This window comes from Aspergillus affinis, assembly GCF_023601865.1.
Source record: "Aspergillus affinis strain CMG 70 chromosome Unknown NODE_79_length_175085_cov_86_119069, whole genome shotgun sequence".
NCBI classification, from domain to species: domain Eukaryota; kingdom Fungi; phylum Ascomycota; class Eurotiomycetes; order Eurotiales; family Aspergillaceae; genus Aspergillus; species Aspergillus affinis.
Window position 1 is genome coordinate 60,079 of NW_026515860.1, and position 18,231 is coordinate 78,309.

An 18,231-nucleotide genomic window follows, 5' to 3' on the forward strand; every position below is an offset into this window, starting at 1 on the left:
GTACATGACTTGATTTCTCTTTGTGATACCTACTGTTTTCTCTTTTTCTTCTTTTTCTTCTTTTTCTTCTTTTTTTTTCTTCTCTGTTTCTTTGTTTTATCTTTTTTCTTTCTTGTCGGCTGGTGCTGGGGTTCTTGGTAATGTTTTGGATACTGCGCTACGAGCTATTTGAAACCAATGTACAAGTACTATATCAAAATACACGTTGGAATGGCAGGAGGGCGCCGTTGTACTAAGCATACATCACCGGGCCACCGGATCCAAACAACGGATCCCCTTGGAACCAATCCAGGTCGTGGATATTGCGAGCTTTCTCTTCCTCCCCTGGCTGTCCGTAGCACATGTCCCATTCTTTGCCCCGGGGGTAGGCTCCAACCATCGTGAACTCCTGCCCAGTCCCGATGTCCTCAAGCAATCGATGGCCCACGCCGGCGGGGACGATGATTAAACCGCCTTTTTCGACGAACAAAGGCGGGCGCGACCGGCGACAACGCCCAAAACCTCGTGGGTTGTGCTGTGAAAGTGTGTTTGTCTGTACATGCTATAGACCCACTGTGGCATGACTTCGCCGACCTCCTCGAAACGAGCAGCAAGGTCGCCGGACGATGCATCAAAGGCTTGATGGTAGATCATGAGGGGTTTGGAGTTAATGGCAGTTTTAGGAATATGGTCCCATCGAGGGATCTGACGGGACGTGACCTTGACATCTGCCGGAGAACTAAAGGACATGACAGATTTTCCGCGACCAAATCAGAGCAGAAGAGGAGTAATCTCGAGGATGAAGCTGGTCACTGCGCATCTTGCGATCTCGTCAAGGGATGTATCTCATGACGTCATTGTTCGGATGGCCTGAAGCGGTTGGACATTAGTGGACTGCTTTTCCTGTTTGTCAAACTCCAGCATTTCTGCTGGAGACTTCCGACGATTCAGGATTGGTTCCAGGAGATTGGACCTGAACCCGATGGATTGTGGGCCCTGTAGGTAGTTAAAAAGGACTTGGCCTTGATGCGGAGTAGTTACTGTAGGGGATTGGGGGGAACTCGGCGCGTGGCTGCTTGCGGACAAACCACCACCGACCACGCTGCGCTGTTATCCTTCGACCGCGACAGGAACGACAGAGAGAGGACTGATACTCCGATATCTTGGTCTCATCAGATCCAGATCCAGATCCGACACGAGACGAAGCCAGGCCGGGCCATCGCGGTATCTGACCGCCTGCCTGAAAGAGCAAGGCAGCGTTCCCCCACGGCGACCGCCCAACGCAACGCCTTCGCCTTTTCGCTCCCTCCTCCAAGTCTCCCTCGCTCTCTTGCACTCCGACCCTCTCGAATCCTCCGTCTCAGTCCCGGGTCTTGCGTCTGAAGTGCTGTCCGGCGGTCTTCCTGGCCCGTCTGTCCGTCTGTCTCTTCTGTCGTCCCTGTGACTAGTCTCCTTCCCTTCCCAGCGATCGTAAGGTTACCTAGTACTAGCTAGCCTTGCGAATCATCGCCGCCGCTGCCTTAACCGCCCACCGCCGAAGTTGAAGGACTGCGTTCTTAGCAAATCTCAGCTCCATACGTACGTTGATATCCTGGTGCCTGCTTTCCTTTGTCTCTTCGTTCTCTCAAATCGCCAAGTTCGCTCTCGCGGCGTGTCCATCCTCCGCCCCGCGGTCATAACTCATCTTCGGCGCTAACACTGTATCGCTTGACAGTCGTGGTCTCATCTCCGTTATACGCGCCCACAATATCAATATGCCTCCTTTGATCCCGCAGACGCCCCACAAGGACGATCTTGATGAAACGTGGGTGTTCTTTGTTCCAGCATCGCCGTAACTCGAGGTTATCGAGACGCGCTCCCGTCATAGGACTAAAACTAACTTCGCGTAGATGGACGTTCTTGGAAAAGGGTATCGACAGCGTGATGCTGAAGTTGGAGGACGGGGTGGATATGAAGACTGTAAGTGTGGCAACATCCTTTGTTCGGTTGACTGTCGAATCCCCGAATGTCCGGTGATCATGCTAACGTTTCTGGCTTCCCTGCTTAGTACATGGCCTTATATACGTACGTTGCAATCATCTTTTTTCAACCACTTGCCCCAGTTTTTAGCCGTTTACTAATCCGATAACAGCGCGGTTCATAACTTTTGCACGTCGCAAAAGGCAGTGGGGGGTAACCCGAGCTTAAACGCACACCGTGGCGGTACGTTCGTTCCCTTTCTCCCCCGCATTTCCATCATTTCTTGAATCCCCGCGTGGCTCGGCTGACTCTATCAACAGCACACCTGCTAGGTGAGGAGCTGTACAAGCTACTAGGGGAATACCTTTCGCGTCACCTCGATGCGGTCCATAATGAATCCCAGGGTCATACCGAAGAAGCGTTGCTCGCCTTCTACATCCGCGAATGGTCTCGTTATACGACTGCGGCCAAGTACATCAACCACCTTTTCAGATATCTTAATCGTCACTGGGTAAAACGAGAAATCGATGAGGGCAAAAAGAACGTATACGACGTTTATACTCTGCACTTGGTCAAGTGGAAGGATGATTTCTTCCTCAAGGTTCACGACAAGGTTATGGAAGCCGTCTTGAATCTCGTCGAAAAGCAGCGGAACGGCGAGACCATCGAACAATCGCAAATCAAGAGCATCGTCGATTCTTTCGTTTCGTTGGGTCTCGACGAGAGTGACAGCACCAAGTCCACTCTAGAAGTTTACCGTTTCTATTTCGAAAGGCCGTTCATCACCGCAACTAGAAACTACTACGAAAACGAGTCCCGGCAATTCGTGGCAGAGAACAGTGTGGTTGAATACATGAAGAAGGCAGAGGCTCGTCTTGACGAAGAAAAGGCCCGTGTGGGCTTGTACCTGCACCCGGATATCTCCAAGCATCTCACGGACACTTGCTTGGATGTCCTTGTCACTGCTCATTCTGAGCTTCTCCGGGACGAGTTCCAGGTTCTTCTGGACAATGAGCGCCAGGATGACCTGGCCCGTATGTACCGACTCTTGTCGCGCATCAAAGAAGGTCTGGACCCTCTGCGAACGAAATTCGAGACACATGTTAGGAAGGCTGGCCTTGCTGCGGTCGAGAAGGTTGCGGCGGAAGGCGAGGCGTTCGAGCCCAAGATGTATGTGGATGCGTTGTTGCAGGTTCACACCAGGTACCAAAGTCTGGTGAACGAGGCTTTCAACGGCGAGTCCGAATTTGTTCGATCTTTGGACAACGCGTGCCGAGAGTTCGTCAACCGTAATAAGATCTGTGCTTCCAGTTCGACGAAGTCGCCGGAGCTGCTCGCCAAGTACACCGACTCGTTGCTCAAGAAGGGGTCAAGAGCTGCCGAAGAGTCGGAGGTCGAGGAGATGCTGGTACAAATCATGACTGTCTTCAAGTACATTGAAGACAAGGATGTGTTCCAGAAGTTCTACTCCAAAATGCTGGCCAAACGATTGGTACATGTCAGCTCGGTATCGGACGATGCGGAAACTAGTATGATCAGCAAACTCAAGGAAGCCTGCGGTTTTGAATATACGAATAAGCTGCAGCGTATGTTCCAGGACATTCAGATTTCGAAGGACCTTAACACCAGCTACAAGGACTGGCAAGAGAGGGCGCTGGATGACGACGATCGAAAGAGGCTGGTAGATACCCATTTCCAGATTCTGGGAACTGGATTCTGGCCCCTTCAGGCTCCCTCGACGGACTTCCTAGCGCCGCCGGAAATTGTCAAGACTGCCGAACGCTTCCAGAGCTTCTATTTCGACAAGCACAACGGTCGTAAATTGACTTGGCTTTGGCAATTGTGCAAGGGTGAAATCAAGACGAATTACATCAAGAACACCAAGGTCCCCTACACTTTCCAGGTGTCAACCTTCCAAATGGGTATCCTATTGCTGTTCAACGAAAATGATACTCTAGAGTACTCCGACATCCAAAAAGCTACGTCTCTCGCCCCGGAAATCCTTGAACCAAACTTGGGTATCCTCCTCAAGGCCAAGGTTCTTATCATTGGCCCGGAGGGTTCCAAACCGATTCCTGGCACGACATTCTCTTTGAACTACAACTTCAAGCACAAAAAGATCAAGGTCAACCTAAACATCCAGATCAAGTCTGAGCAGAAGGTCGAATCGGATGACACGCACAAGACGATAGAGGAGGATCGTAAATTGCTGCTCCAGGTACGTTTAACATTCACATCCCCCAGAATCACATAATTCTAACCGATTCCGTCTCAACAGTCTGCCATCGTTCGTATTATGAAATCGCGAAAGAAGATGCGACACGTGCAGCTCGTCCAGGAGGTGATCCAGCAAGTGAAATCTCGCTTCCCTCCCAAGGTTCCCGACATCAAAAAGAACATCGAGGCTCTCATGGAGAAGGATTATATAGAACGTTTGGATGGTGACGAAATCGCTTACATTGCATAATCTTTCCCTTCTCCTTCCCGCAACCTCCCTCTCATATCTTCCTATACACTATCTATTTCATTCATTCTATCCAGCCTTTGGTCTCTCACATCACTTGTGTTAGCGTCAGTTTTCATGGTTTCTTTGTTATTCATTTTGCCAAAACATCTCATACTTGTTCATTTTCACCCTATCCATTTTCAATTAAGTCCTTGCTTGGTGCTTTTATCCCGCAATGAAACTTAACGCCTTATAGGAGAGACCGGATTTTTCTTTTCCTCTTTCTTTTTCTTTTCAAATCTTAGCGCTGATGAGGACAAACGATAACCCAATCAATCTATCAACCAAAAATGAACTCGTTTTGCGGTTTTTTTAATTTTTTTTTTTTTTTTTTTTTTTTTTTTCCTTCCAAGTTGTTCATTCTCGCAGGGCTTGAGGGTAACAAAAACGAAGGTCATAAATGTTGTGGGTTTTCACTGCAGAAACCGAGAGGCTTCGAGCTAGCTCTGTTCGTTTACTTCCATTCCGTCTGACAACCTTCAAGAGATCGCAATTTACGGTAGATGATGTCAAGGAACGATGACTGACTGGTTTTTGGAGAAGTAAAGATTGATCATCAATTAAATGCTTTATTTTTGTTTGGTTATGCGATCATCACGATCTAAAACATGCTAAGTGAGTAAGTAGTGATAAATATGCCTGTTCTGTCCTGAAGGGGAAAACAAGGATAAACCAATGCCAGATACATCCGTTATGTGGATCAAGAATATGACAATGATTATATGAAAAAAGATGTTAATCAAGTACAAGGATGAAAGTGAAAAAAAATAAAAATAAAAATAAAATTCAATGGAAAGTGTACAGGCTCAGTCCTCCCTCGGGGTATCAAGGCCCCCCAAACAAAAAAGGAGGGCGTAAACAAAGGGACGGACAAGGAAAGCCGACCACAAACAGACCATTGTTCATGGAAAAGTTAGTATGCATATTAGAATTAGTTGTTACATAGGTCTTTTCGTCAAAACAGCCATCACGTCATGTCCAGTACAGCTGAAGGGAAAAGGAAAATGAGGAGCTGTTTCATTGTGCGTTGACTGTAGAGCTACCGGCCAATTTCTTTTATTTGTTGGCAGATGCGCTGGGGGTCTCCACGGCAGGTTCTTCGTTGATGGTTCGCTGCTGGGGAAGCAAATCACTACCAACTTTGCTTTGATCCTCGGGGGCGTCCTTGGAGGTATCGGCGGCACTTTTCTGGGTGACGGGGGGCAATTTCGGCTCCTCTTCAGGGATCTGGGTTGTCGTGAGATCGTTCGTTTTGGGCTCGGGCTGGGTTGTGGACTCGCTAGCTCGCAGGTCGACTGGATCTGGGGTGTCGTCACCGAGAATAGAGGCCTCTCTTGACAAGGGAGATCTCGGGTAGAGAGTTTCACTATCATTGCTCTCACTACTTCCGTCATCTTTTTTGTGAGAGGAGGATCCGAACTCCCCACTCTCTCGTCTGAGAAGTATGTTGCTCCATCTCTTTCTTCTGCTTCCGCTGCGGGACAAGGAATGAGACTCTTCACTGCGTTGTGCTTGCAGAGACTCCCGTCTTCCTCGACCCGCTTCAGTGGTCTCCGTTGTACTGGCCAATGTGGTCGTTGATGGGGACTTGATCGAGGCCGGAGAGGACGGAGAGGACGGTGATGGTTTCTTCTCCTGCCACTCTTTCCGCTTCTCGCTGGCCCACGTTGTCCACGAATTGAGATATGCGCCTGCGCGCTGACCCACTCCATTAACAGATGCCTGCACCTGCGTGACATCCACAGGGGGGCCTTTGCGGCCAGCAAACCAAGGCGAGCCACTGGTGGAAGTAACAGACGCTGTATCGGAGGGTGAAAATGGCGGTGAGGAGCCTTTATCGATTGAGGATCGCTGCGATTGGGGAGCCTTCTCCTCGGCTTTCTTCCTTTGTGCTTCTCGCATTGACTCAATGTCATTCCAGAAACTATTAAAAGCGGCGCTCACTTTCTTCTGGCCCGCACCCAGGTGCCTATTGAAAGCCTCACGGCCTTCTCGCACTCGCTCATCAAGGTGAAGATCGGCGACTTGTTGCGATAGCCGACGTTGGACGTCATCAATCGTCAGACCCCCAGCACATGGGTGGCGGGGCTCAACGATCGAGAATAAAAGCGCGTCCGAAGTCAAACGTTCGAATAGGGCATAATTCGGGGTGCTCTGCCACAGTGTCAGGAACTCGGAGTTGAATTCCAGGGCCGGATCGCCCTCGATGTTGAATGCATCTAGCTGGGCTCTGCTCTTATGGCCTGGATCTCCAGCATTGAAAGAATTCAGATCCTCGTGGTATTTCATGCAAGCCAGCAATGCAAGTAGATATTCCTCGAACTGGAGTCGGATAAATTCCTCGGAGCCCATGTACCCGTGGGTCTTTGGCTGCTGCGGGTGCGCCTCATCCCACGTGTCGTTAATAATGGAAGTAAGAAGGTCAATCCACCGTCTATCAGCAACCGAGAGAGTCAATGCGGTCCGAAGAGCAGGATTAGAGATACTTATAGTATCTTCATCGAGCTATCACACAATTAGTGATACAAAGACGACAAATTAGGCTGTATTCCCTCTTACGTTGATTAGAATATCGCTGTAGCGATCTTTCTGTTGTAGGAGGAGCGAATTCGTAGAACCGACAACGTATGATTTCGTTCCATCATCTGCCAGCAGATCCAGCTGCTGTAGAGGTGTATAAGGTCCAAACATGCTTCCCTTCGAAAGAGTTAGATGTGCATCGGCTTCTTCGGATATTCTGCACTAACCTTTCCAAAAATCTGCAATGGCAAGCCCATATATGCAAGCACTACATGAATTAGCAACTGTCCCAACATGTAGACACCATGGTCAAGCTCATACAAGAATTCCTATCGCTTGTCTTCAGAGAAGTCGGCTTCTCGACAGTTTCCGCATACGTATCGGACGCTGGATCAGCGCAATCCTCCAAACGATTCATAAGACCCGGGATCAAAGAGATCAGTGAGAACTGGATCATGCATAGACGTTCGCATCTTGAGCCAAAGAAAAGCATCTGCAGAGGGTCAGATCAGATGAGAGAATGACATACGTTTGGGAGATCCGCACCTTGGGCTGCAAGAGCAAAGCCTTGAACAGGACCAGAGTCTGGTATTTGAACTCGTGGATCATTTCCCGAAGAGATAGTCCTTCAGCAAGTCAACACAACAAGCCCCAATATTATGAAGCAATTTTGTTTCTTACCAAAAGTTTGGTCTTTGGACGATTCATTTGTCTTCACGCTGATCACCAAGTTCTCCCGGAATTTCTAATTCATTTCCACGTCAGCGCCCGTCCAAATATTGTGCGATGAATTCGAACACACCTTCAAGATGTCAGAATCCGAAAAGTCCCTATCATGCGAATCGTGTTAGCCCGCGTGCACCTCATCGCCATGCCGTTAACCGATAACATACCGCTGGGCGAACCAAGCCGATGTCACCATAGACAATTTCTCCCTGAGCTGTCCCAAGCTCTGCGGGGTATCCGTTATCACCACCACTGCTTTTTGCACTGTAGACCGGGTCACATCTGGCGGACGATATGTGAGGATGTTTGAATCGATCTGTCTCGAACAGGCAATGCCAAACAGAGACGTCGCGGGTTCGGTGGCGGTCTCCTTGCGGCGGAGGGTAAAGTACGAGAACTCCTCGGTCGACCTGAGAGATCAAGATCGCGTCAATAACTCCGGGCGTAGTGTTTTCAGGTTTCCGGTGATACGGAGGGAGGTCGAATCGTACATATGAGCGCCGTCCGATAGCGCCATGAACGGCAAGAGGGACCAGTCGTTCTCCACCGCAGGATCGGTTCCATCTTCTCCGATGCATAGTTCGATTTCCGGACCCCTAAATTGCAAGAAAAGAGACGATAGGGGTTAGTCAATCATCTGACCGTGCGACAGAAGGACAGGCCATCCCATGATCTAGGGGTGTTTGGGGGGCGAAGAGAGAGGGGAGAGCGGGGGTTTTCTCCTCGAAAAGAGTCGCAAGGAAGGAAGTCAATGAGGCAGGGGCACCGATGAAGAATGCATGGAACATGCTCATTCTTCTCGTGCAGCTTTTGCAGCCACTTACCTCGCATGGTGAAAATCTATGACCAAAACAATGGGCTCCTGACCACTTGGGGTGCGAGACATGGCGTAGAATCCGTCCGCGATATAGTTAAGACTCGAAAAAAATGACACGTCCAAGGGCCAATGCCTTCCAAGAGAAAGGGGGACACCCTTCGAAGCGAAAAAAGAAAAAAACGAAGAACACGAGGAAAGCCGGCGTGATCTCACGTGCGACCAGACTAAACAATCGCCCGTTGACCCCAGAGTCGAGAGAATGGTTCCATCGCCTTGAAACCAGGGGAAATGAGTTGCAGCAGGACTGGAGCCTCGGCGGGCGGTGACAAAGTCGGAGATTGATTGACGATGGCCTTCGCCCCGCAGTCAATTATGGGGCCGATGATGTATTCGAGGGACGATCAGGGCTGAAGGAATACTCCGAAGCCTTCTTCAAAGAATTGGGAATACGCCGTGGGTGGTGGATACTACAGAGGAAATGATTGCGGGGGAGGGAAGTAGATTAAGGGTTGTTATTAGATAAACAGTTATCTATCACTTTCATTCAATCAAGAGAGGCTAACAACACAAGAGAAATCCACGTGGTCATCAGTCATGGACCGGACAAAATAATATGTATGAGAAAATGAAGAAAAGAAAAGAGAAAACAAGAGAAAACATGTAGTCGTGTTACAAAACGCATTTCATCCCAACTCTAATAATGTCGAAGGATAAATAGCCAGAAAAGTCCCCAACTGCAAATCCATTTACGCCTCAGAATGAGGGCAAAGAGACAAAGATGCAAGGAAAAGAAAATCCAGAGGTGGCAGAGACGTTTTGGGACTGCATTCGTAGGCTGACAAGGAAATCCTCATTATCACGCGACACCGTCGGTATGTTTTTTGCCAGTAATATTAATTATTGTGAAGCCTCTCATGCATAACTCTGACCATTCCCAACTCCCTCGACAAGAACTTGACCGGCGTCGTTGCCTTGTTCAATATTGTGGAAGTCGAGGATCTCGGAGTACCTACCGAGCAGGAGTTAGCGAAAAATGACCGAAAAGATTCAGCATGGAGATACGCACATCATGATTTTCCATGTATCCACTGGTAGCTCAGCATCGTTGAATGACCAATCGAACTTCTCTTCCGCCTCGGGTTCATCGGTCGGGTCGTGGTAGGGGGCCAGGTACTCGTGCGCAAGGGCTTCACCGGCACGGACTCGCTTCTTGGGGTCAAACACAAGCATTCGCTCGAGAAGGTCAACCGCTATATGATATCAGTTGCTGTCGATCCCACATCCTTCAATGAACAGGTGTCAAACATACCATCCGGGTCGGCGTTCTTGAATTTGTTGGCGAGAGGCTGGCGCTCTCGCTTGGGCAAAGATTTGACGAAGCGCAGTGTCTAAGCCGGATGTTAGCGATCTGTTGGACGCAGCTGAGCCTGGAACAAGCATCGTGCTCACGTTTTCACTGCAGATGGTCTGGGTCACGTCGTCCGGCGGGGTACCCAGAAGTTCTGTGATGATCGAAAACTGGTTGACATGGTCCTTTCCGGGGAACAAGGGCTTTCCCTCCAGCATCTCCGCAAAGATACAGGCTGCACTCCAGATATCCACCTCCACGTCGTACTTTTGCCATGTTAGCATGATCTCGGGCGCGCGATAGTACCTCGTCGATACATAGCCGGTCATCTGAGGGTCTTGGATACGGGCCAGGCCAAAGTCGCAGATTTTCAGATCGCAGTTTTCGTTGATGAGGATATTGCTGGGTTTGAGGTCTCGATGAACAACGCCTGCTGAGTGGACAAATTTCAACCCTCGCTGCGGCCAGTTAGCGACGGACCAAGGAACCCAAAGGGGGAACTGTCACGGCCACACACCAGAATCTGATACAAGAAATACTGAATGAACTGTTTCTCCAACGGGCGGGAGGTCAGAAGTCGGTGCAGGTCGGTTCCCAACAGCTCAGTCACGAAGTAGCTATCGCGGGGAGTCAGCAAGACAAAGTTCCGAATCAAAAAGACCGGACCGCATACATGTCCTCCAGCGGGGAAATAAAAATGTCGCTCAGGCTGATAATCTACTCGGAATTGGGTTGATTAGTACTTATTTGAGGATGGCGGGGGAAGGCGTGTTCATGCAGTGGCGGACGGACATTTTCGTGGCGCAGATGCTTCAACAACTTCAGTTCCCGGTACGTTCTCTTGGACAACACCGGCGTGCTGAAGGGTTTCATGATCTTTTTGACGGCGACCGGCTGCGCAGTCAATTGATCCTTTGCGGAACTGTTGTCCTCCGCGGGGGTGGTTGCGTGTCAGCCCACGATGCCTAACGAGGGGCACCAGGGAAGTGCCGTGCAAAGTGAGGGGTTCTCAGCCATACCAGACCAGTCCAAACGCCCCCATTCCCACCGGTTGCAGGTCGGTGTACCTATCCACAGAGCGACCGATTAGCCTGTTGCGGTGATGAGGAGGGATTTCTCGTAGCAATACCTGCTGGTGATCTCGAAAGTGGTGCCAAAGATCTGGGCACGCACGAATTCCGCCATTTTGAATCACGGACGGGTGGAAGACCACAGCCCAGGGAAGTGTTTCTTGCGGAGGGGGAGGGGAGAAAATCAGGAGGGGCTGAGAGAAAGCTTTTCTTTTCTTTTTTATCTCGCGTCGACGCGAAAATAAAACCAGAAGGAGACGAGGTAGAAGGGAGAAAGAAGAGAGGGGGGTGTGGATAATAGAAAAAGCGAGGCCTGAGGAGAATAATAATAATAAGGACGCTGACGGCAGAGAGAGGAAGCAAAAGCCGTCGGTGGCGGCCAGCAGAGACCAAGAGGAGCAGCAGAGGGTGTGTGGGGAAAACGAGCGTCTCTTGGATTTGCTCCGTCCCCTTCGACTCTCCGGCTCCAAGGCTCAAGAATCGATGACGTCCGCGACCAAATCTCGCGCTGCAATTTCTGTCGGCCACGCGGTGTATCTCCCTTTTCTTTGGCATTTTTCTTTTCATTTTACCCTGGAACTATCTGGTCCAGTGGCACTCCGTATGCACTGGCTTAGCTAACCGGCGGTCGGATCCTTGTTTCAACTTTCAAGGCACGACGACCCGGACTCATGCATCCTCGACCACCTCCTCTTGGCCTTTTCTTTCTATCGGTTCATTTGCATACTCTCTCGAAGAAGATACACAATCATCATAACTGGTGTTTATTCAATAAATGATCCTATTCCCTTTGCATCACTACACTATACATTCTCTCAGAGGCTAAGCGCCCGAGAGGCTTCTCCAACCAAGGTCCAAAGTCCAAACCGTCGTTGCATTCCGTTCAGGTGTACAGCTCATCATGTGTCGCTAGAACACCGGCAATCTTTGGGTAGGATCTTGCAGGGTTGCATAAAGTGAATGTACTAGAAGGATTCCTAGGGATAAACATGCTATTATCCATGTTCCCCGAAATCCATCGAGGCCATGTTCACTTGACGCGGTAAAGCAGTGACTGCGCTATGATATCATAGTTCGCCCATGCCAGGGAAATGGGAAAAAAGGAGACGGGATGACTGGACCCCCAATAATGCCCAACCCTTTTCGATTTTTAACTAAGATTCTTATGCCGAGTAGTTTGGGGCTCATACATTCTGTGGTTTCCCTAGTATTCCGGTTCCTCCTTGATATTTTGGAGGGATGTCATCTCCTCTCTATGATCTCAGCATCTTCGGCTTCCCTGTCTCCATAATAAATAAGAAGCACGTTCCTCTAGTTAGCGTTCGGTCATTGGATCGCTGCCCCTGCAAGATGTTCCTCTCAACTTTAGATGGGTTCGTTGCAGATTGCCAGATACAATCTGCGCTATAGAATGAACCCTGTACCCACACCATCCTTGACACCTGCTATTTTTAATGTGTGGCAATCTCGCGTCGATTCAGGGACCAAATAAAGCCACATGCGGATCTTATAATCAAGCATTCTGCAAGGTCTTCCATTGGGAATTCATGCTGCTCCCACGGTAGAAATGGGCCCATGGAGAGCAATGTCCACCATTGGACGACGGGGTTATTTTCCAAGGTTAGGGTATGCCATACAATATGAAGGAAATTCCACTCCCGTATGTGCATAAGATAGCCCTCGGGGATCCATACATTCATTCATTGTCTAGATCTATGCCCAGAGAGCCGCGGGGCCTCGAGGTGTACTAGGCGTGCAAACTTCAAGATTTCATCTGAATCGTTCATCGAGAACCCCTTTCAGATCTTATAGAACTAAGCTGTCTTTCGGCAATATAGCCTCTGCGCAGATACCGATCTCTAAAAAGGGTCCAGGCCACCGAGTACCGACTCCCCGGGTCCGGGGAGTTCAGCCGGGGAAACGCAAAGCTGGGTGTCCAGTATAGGGGCTGATGTTGATCGCCACATGTTAGGGGGTTAGAATTCAGCGGGTATCTTGTGGTAGGCAATTCTGAAAATTTGTATGTACCTGTTTCGCGTGGTGTATATCTTTGAGATATATATCTTAGTTCTTGTTACTCTTGTTCATGCGAACTAATCCAGGAAAGCGCCGTGCTGTAGGAGTAGAATCTCGAGCAACGGGCACGTCGTCTACTGCACCAGATATGTGTACGGGGTACATACGTCAATTTCATCATCAGTTTGTGGGGCGCGATCCAACTTGCATATATTTCCACCCACTTCGCTTCGTGTACAACTGTCCACATCATATCATTCATGACTGGAACCGATAATGTTAGATTCCGATCAGATTCCCATACTCAGGATAACCATGTCTGCCAGCAGGACGGGATGCTCGGTAGGCTACACAGTAACGCCTGAAGGGGACCTATTTTCAGGTACTTTGTAGCCTCCCTAAGCACTAGTCGCCTTTCTTTCGACCCTTCCCCTCTTTCAACAAGTCGGCGGGTCCAAGCGCCCCGAACAACAAAGAACTTGGTGTACTATATCGAGCTTCGAAATGAGGTGTCAAGTTGACGATGGTTCCTGCCATTCTCTTTGATGCTTCTTCTCCTTTCCTGGTCCCTCGCCCCTTAATCGGGGGATGTGATCCAAATTTCCTCGACCATCCTCCCCCTTTCTTTGCCTCTTGTTTTAGGTTTAGTAGTTCTCGAAGCCCTCTTGGCTTGAACATACTGGATTAACCGTCGAAACAAGTACTGGTACTTCGAAGATACCGGGCACTGTACGTAATACCGTGTAATCACAATTCCAGCTTGGACGCTTCGTAGGGGAATAATTGTCCTCTTCCTTCTTTCATATTGATCCCCCCAAAAACGACCATCTGTTCGATCCCACGCACGTGAAGCTCGTGTACCACACCGTAGCGAGGACCATCGTAGGTTCCGTTATGTGATGCCCCTTGCTGTATTACCCTCCCTCTCTTATTCTCTTTCCCTCTCTCTCTTTAGTCTCCGCGGGCCTAATGATTATTGGGATGCAGGTGAATAAATTTAGATCTGGCGCGACCATCCCCGAGGACGCAATTCTCCAATCAAGAGGGTCGAGCGACATAGCCCCAGTCCTGACATTCCCCAAAACCGCGCATCTGCGCCCCGGTGGGAGGAAAAATGTACCGGGTACCCAATCTGTCCAGTAGGAGGTAGTACAACAGGTTCAGGCCAGGCAGGTCTTGTTTGAAGTTTGAGCGTGTCAGAGATGCATGAGATTGTTACATCTGCACTGTTGATTTCTGTTTGGCATTATTACCATGCTCGCTGCACTTACTATTGAATATTAAGAACTGGGACCTTTGGGCAGGGGCAGGTAGGAAGTAGAAAAGAGAGGGAGGGAGAGAATTCAATGATGAACTGTGGCGTCCGCTAATTGTGTAGGCCAGTCCAGAGGGGGTTACGCCTACGACTGTCAAGTTGTCAAGTCCCGCTAAAAGTCCAGCGGAGGGATCCCGTATTATTCACTGTAAGTTACTGGGGCAGGTCACGAGTTGGTACTCCAATGTAATCCACACACTCTCTCTCTCTTTCTATTCTTTCTTTCTCCCTCCCTCTCTGTCGGTTTCTCCCTCTGTCGGGTCCTCTCCACTCTCCAAACGGGTCTCCTCATGTATATGACGATTAAGTACACCCACACCATTAGGCCATAATAATAAGTAATCACCGCCATACGAACGACTTGATCTACTTTCCGGGTCACGGATCATCCCCATATCTTCTTTAATCTGCCTTTCCCATAATTTTTCTTCTTCTTTCCATTAACTATTTTTATTACGATTCTACTCCTCCCTTCTGACCGACAATTAACCTTTGCAACCCCCCCCCCCATTGCTTACATTATCTCACTCGAGATCCGCGATCCCATCCGCCCTCCCACATCATCCCCCCCGATCGTCCAGCTACCCTTCTTAGCGTCGGCTCATCGCTCTCGCTCAACCTCTTGCTCCGCAGTCGAAATCCTGTCGCCCCTCCTTCTCTGTCAATCTACCTGGACGAATTCCTCTTCCTTACCACCGGATCCCTCCAAGCTCTCCTCTGACCCCCCTGCCGCCGTTCGTCTCCCTGGTTTCATCACCTGCGTCACGAGCCTTGACCTCCGCCCCCCCCGGGAGCTTGCAGTCCTCGCTCAGGCCTCCATTCGACAGACCCAGACCCCTTTCGTCGTCACCCTGTATCTGCTCTCTGTGCGCCGAGTTTGATTCCAGCCTAGTCACGTTTGATCGTTGAGCGCCGAAAACAACTCCTCCCCTTTTGCTTCCGTCGGGCTATCCCGCTCCTCTCTAGACCGCGCTTCCGCTCGTTCGCCGGCAATTCCTCCGAGTCCTTACCCAGAATTATCTCGCAGTCCGTGACAGTCCCAGCCGACAGTGTCGGGCGTCGGTGTCTCGATAAATTGGATGAATTTCATTCTCTCGGGCAGCTCATGATTTAACGCTTCGTTATCGAACATAGCCGAGAAGATGGGTTCGTGTATGAGTTCAGAGTCGTCGGAGTATTCGGAGCAAAGAAAGAAGAGTCAAGCGATCGATCGCAGGCTAGATGAGGACTCGAGAAAGTTACGGCGGGAATGCAAGATCTTACTGCTTGGTACGTTTGCGGTTTCCCCGAAATTGGTATCTCCCCTTTATCTGACAGGTGTTTTTTTGCTGGGTGCTACTAGGGTCTGGAGAAAGCGGCAAATCGACGATCGTCAAACAAATGAAAATCATCCATCAAAATGGTTATACAGTGGAGGAACTGGCTTTATATCGCTTAACGGTATACAAGAACCTGATGGATTGCGTCAAATCGCTCATCGGAGCCTACCACCAATTCAATCTCGAACCGACAAGCCAGAAGGTCCGAGATTATATCGAGTATCTTTCTGATTACAACATCGACCCAGATCCGAACACGGCGTTAGACCCTAAGGTCGGAGATGCGATAACGTATATATGGAGCGATCCATGTACCTCGATAGCACTGGAACATCAGAACGAGTTCTATTTAATGGACTCCGCGCCATAGTAAGCAATGGAGATATCTGGGTTGCTATCATGGGCTGCGTGCTAACAGGGGCTTGTTGCCAGCTTTTTCGAAGAGGCAAAACGGATCGCATCCGCGGATTACATTCCCAATGTGAACGATGTGCTTCGTGCAAGAACGAAGACCACGGGTATATACGAAACCAGGTTCTCCATGGGTCAACTTAGTATACAGTATGTGGAATTCCTGTCTTACTGAACACCCTGATACTTACAAACTCGACAGCATGTTCGACGTGGGCGGTCAACGCAGCGAGCGAAAGAAGTGGATTCACTGTTTTGAAAATGTTACATCGATCATTTTCTGCGTGGCATTGAGTGAATATGACCAAGTGTTGCTGGAAGAAAGCAACCAGGTAAGTCTTGCTAGAATCGGTCGCCAGCACGTGCCCAGCTAATACATTGTAAAGAATCGGATGATGGAGAGCCTGGTACTTTTTGATTCTGTCGTTAATTCTCGGTGGTTTATGCGAACGAGTATTATTCTCTTCCTAAACAAGGTCGATCTTTTCCGACAAAAGCTTCCCCGTTCACCTCTGAGCACCTACTTTCCGGATTACTCCGGTGGCAACGACGTCAATCGCGCTGCCAAGTACCTTCTGTGGAGGTTCAATCAGGTAAATCGGGCACACCTGAATCTCTACCCTCAGTAAGTTCTGGCCTCCAATGAACATGACCCTCGTTTATCAGATGTCAAGATCTAACATCAATTTCACCGCAGTCTGACGCAGGCAACCGACACCACGAATATTCGTCTCGTTTTTGCGGCTGTTAAAGAAACGATCCTACAGAATGCCCTGAAAGACTCGGGCATCTTATAGGGATGGCTCGGATTTTTCGATTCGAGACATCTGTCTCTTTCATGGCAAGGTCGTCAGCAACCAAGAAGCCTGCCACGCTCTGATCACGGCTTTACGTTCTTTCCTACTAATCACCACTATTTGGCTTCATTTCCCCTGCTTCTGATTTTCTTCACCAAATACTCTCTTATGTTCAGTGGATAGGCATCGGCGTTGCGGTGCTAATCTCATCTCAGTTCAACATGTTAAGGCGCTGGGTTGGGCCATGTCGGGATCACTGTGGCTATGTGTTCCTTATCCCACATCGGTTTTGGGTTTTTCTTTCTCTTTCAGGCGGATATGTTTGGAGGGTATCATTTTTATTTATTTTGTTTTATTCGCATCGGCACCGATTGGCTTCTTTATCCGCCTTTCCCTTCCTTTTCCCACCCTTTTCCCGCTTTTATTGGGCGTGGAATTTGATGAGCATGTTATTGTGAAAAGTTTTATTGCCCTCAGCACACTTTTTGCATATAGCCCGTGCGAGGTTTTGGTTTGCTTTTCTCCTTCGATATCCTTTCCGATGCGCAGCAGGGGTGTTGTCCTGTCTCAGCTTGCTTTGACTTTCTGTCTGGCTTCCGATGTTCTACTTTTATTTTTCGCATTTCTTGGTGGTCTTTCTCATTTTTGACAATTGCTTGCAATTCCTGCGACTTATACCATTCAATCTTAGCGTGTTCTTTTCCACCGAGTGTGTTACTTATCAAAATTTTTCTACGATCTTATCCTTATCTTCCTTGTCTTCTAAACAGCATGCATGACCTTTGGAATCAGGTCGAGAGGCCGGCTTCGACGAGGTCTTGACTAATTAATCAGCTACAATGACAATGCGTGAATGTCGAATTCCAGATCCTCCCTTTCTGCCCCCGGCAATTATACATCAGGTAGGGCAGTAGTGGGAATGAGATGACTCGCGATGATAATATGCGCTGCTTCTTGGCTTGGGCACCTAAAGGGCATTATAAAAAAAAAAGTCAGCAGTAACTATAACTACTGGTATTATTGGTGGGTTGAATGGATGATAGATAATCTTGAAACAGAGGGCAAAAAGAAAACCAAAAAAAGAAATTGTTACTCCGATACGGGGAATCGAACCCCGAGCTGCCGCGGATCTTTGACTTTCAGTACTTGAAAGGCGGCGATGTTAGCCGTTACACCATATCGGATGAATTGATGAAAAGTTGCATTAACTTTGAGTATAAGAAGGCACTTTGAAAGTACGTGGGAGGATTCCCTTAAGTATGATTATGAGGCATGATAAATCTTTCTACAAGCAGTTACATATCCACCCGCTACTTTAGCAACAATAAATACTGATCATAGGCCAAGTATCTGTTATTTTCCAATTCAGAGCAGTCGAATTGCATCCGGGATTTCTTCTCCCTTCGCATTCACGAAAACCCAGCATCCATTCTTATGCCAGGCATTGT

General features: G+C 48.9%; 5 protein-coding genes across 5 annotated transcripts; 2 read left to right on the forward strand and 3 right to left on the reverse strand.

The window, feature by feature from the left end:
- Positions 1–232: 232 nt before the first annotated feature.
- Positions 233–729, reverse strand: KD926_010248 (uncharacterized protein; the record flags this gene model as incomplete). Its single annotated transcript, XM_053102774.1, has 2 exons — positions 233–514; positions 565–729. The coding sequence occupies 2 exons, from the start codon at positions 727–729 to the stop codon at positions 233–235; spliced, it is 447 nt and encodes a 148-aa protein (XP_052953773.1).
- Positions 730–1,733: 1,004 nt separating this feature from the next.
- Positions 1,734–4,405, forward strand: culA (cullin culA; the record flags this gene model as incomplete). The annotated part of the gene is made up of 6 exons (XM_053102775.1): positions 1,734–1,810; positions 1,869–1,938; positions 2,027–2,043; positions 2,111–2,181; positions 2,259–4,156; positions 4,217–4,405. The coding sequence occupies 6 exons, from the start codon at positions 1,734–1,736 to the stop codon at positions 4,403–4,405; spliced, it is 2,322 nt and encodes a 773-aa protein (XP_052953774.1).
- Positions 4,406–5,500: 1,095 nt separating this feature from the next.
- Positions 5,501–8,484, reverse strand: KD926_010250 (putative Avl9 protein; the record flags this gene model as incomplete). The annotated part of the gene is made up of 10 exons (XM_053102776.1): positions 5,501–6,949; positions 7,004–7,141; positions 7,192–7,232; positions 7,286–7,457; positions 7,511–7,590; positions 7,646–7,709; positions 7,767–7,794; positions 7,858–8,100; positions 8,182–8,286; positions 8,333–8,484. The coding sequence occupies 10 exons, from the start codon at positions 8,482–8,484 to the stop codon at positions 5,501–5,503; spliced, it is 2,472 nt and encodes an 823-aa protein (XP_052953775.1).
- Positions 8,485–9,419: 935 nt separating this feature from the next.
- sakA (mitogen-activated protein kinase HOG1) lies at positions 9,420–11,040 on the reverse strand (the record flags this gene model as incomplete). The annotated part of the gene is made up of 7 exons (XM_053102777.1): positions 9,420–9,516; positions 9,574–9,757; positions 9,817–9,895; positions 9,957–10,313; positions 10,373–10,472; positions 10,875–10,922; positions 10,985–11,040. The coding sequence occupies 7 exons, from the start codon at positions 11,038–11,040 to the stop codon at positions 9,420–9,422; spliced, it is 921 nt and encodes a 306-aa protein (XP_052953776.1).
- A 4,596-nt stretch (positions 11,041–15,636) lies between these two features.
- Positions 15,637–16,783, forward strand: gpaB (guanine nucleotide-binding protein subunit alpha gpaB; the record flags this gene model as incomplete). Its single annotated transcript, XM_053102779.1, has 5 exons — positions 15,637–15,944; positions 16,008–16,136; positions 16,189–16,318; positions 16,373–16,611; positions 16,684–16,783. 5 exons carry the CDS (start codon positions 15,637–15,639, stop codon positions 16,781–16,783), a joined length of 906 nt encoding a protein of 301 aa, XP_052953777.1.
- Between the last annotated feature and the right edge of the window lie 1,448 nt (positions 16,784–18,231).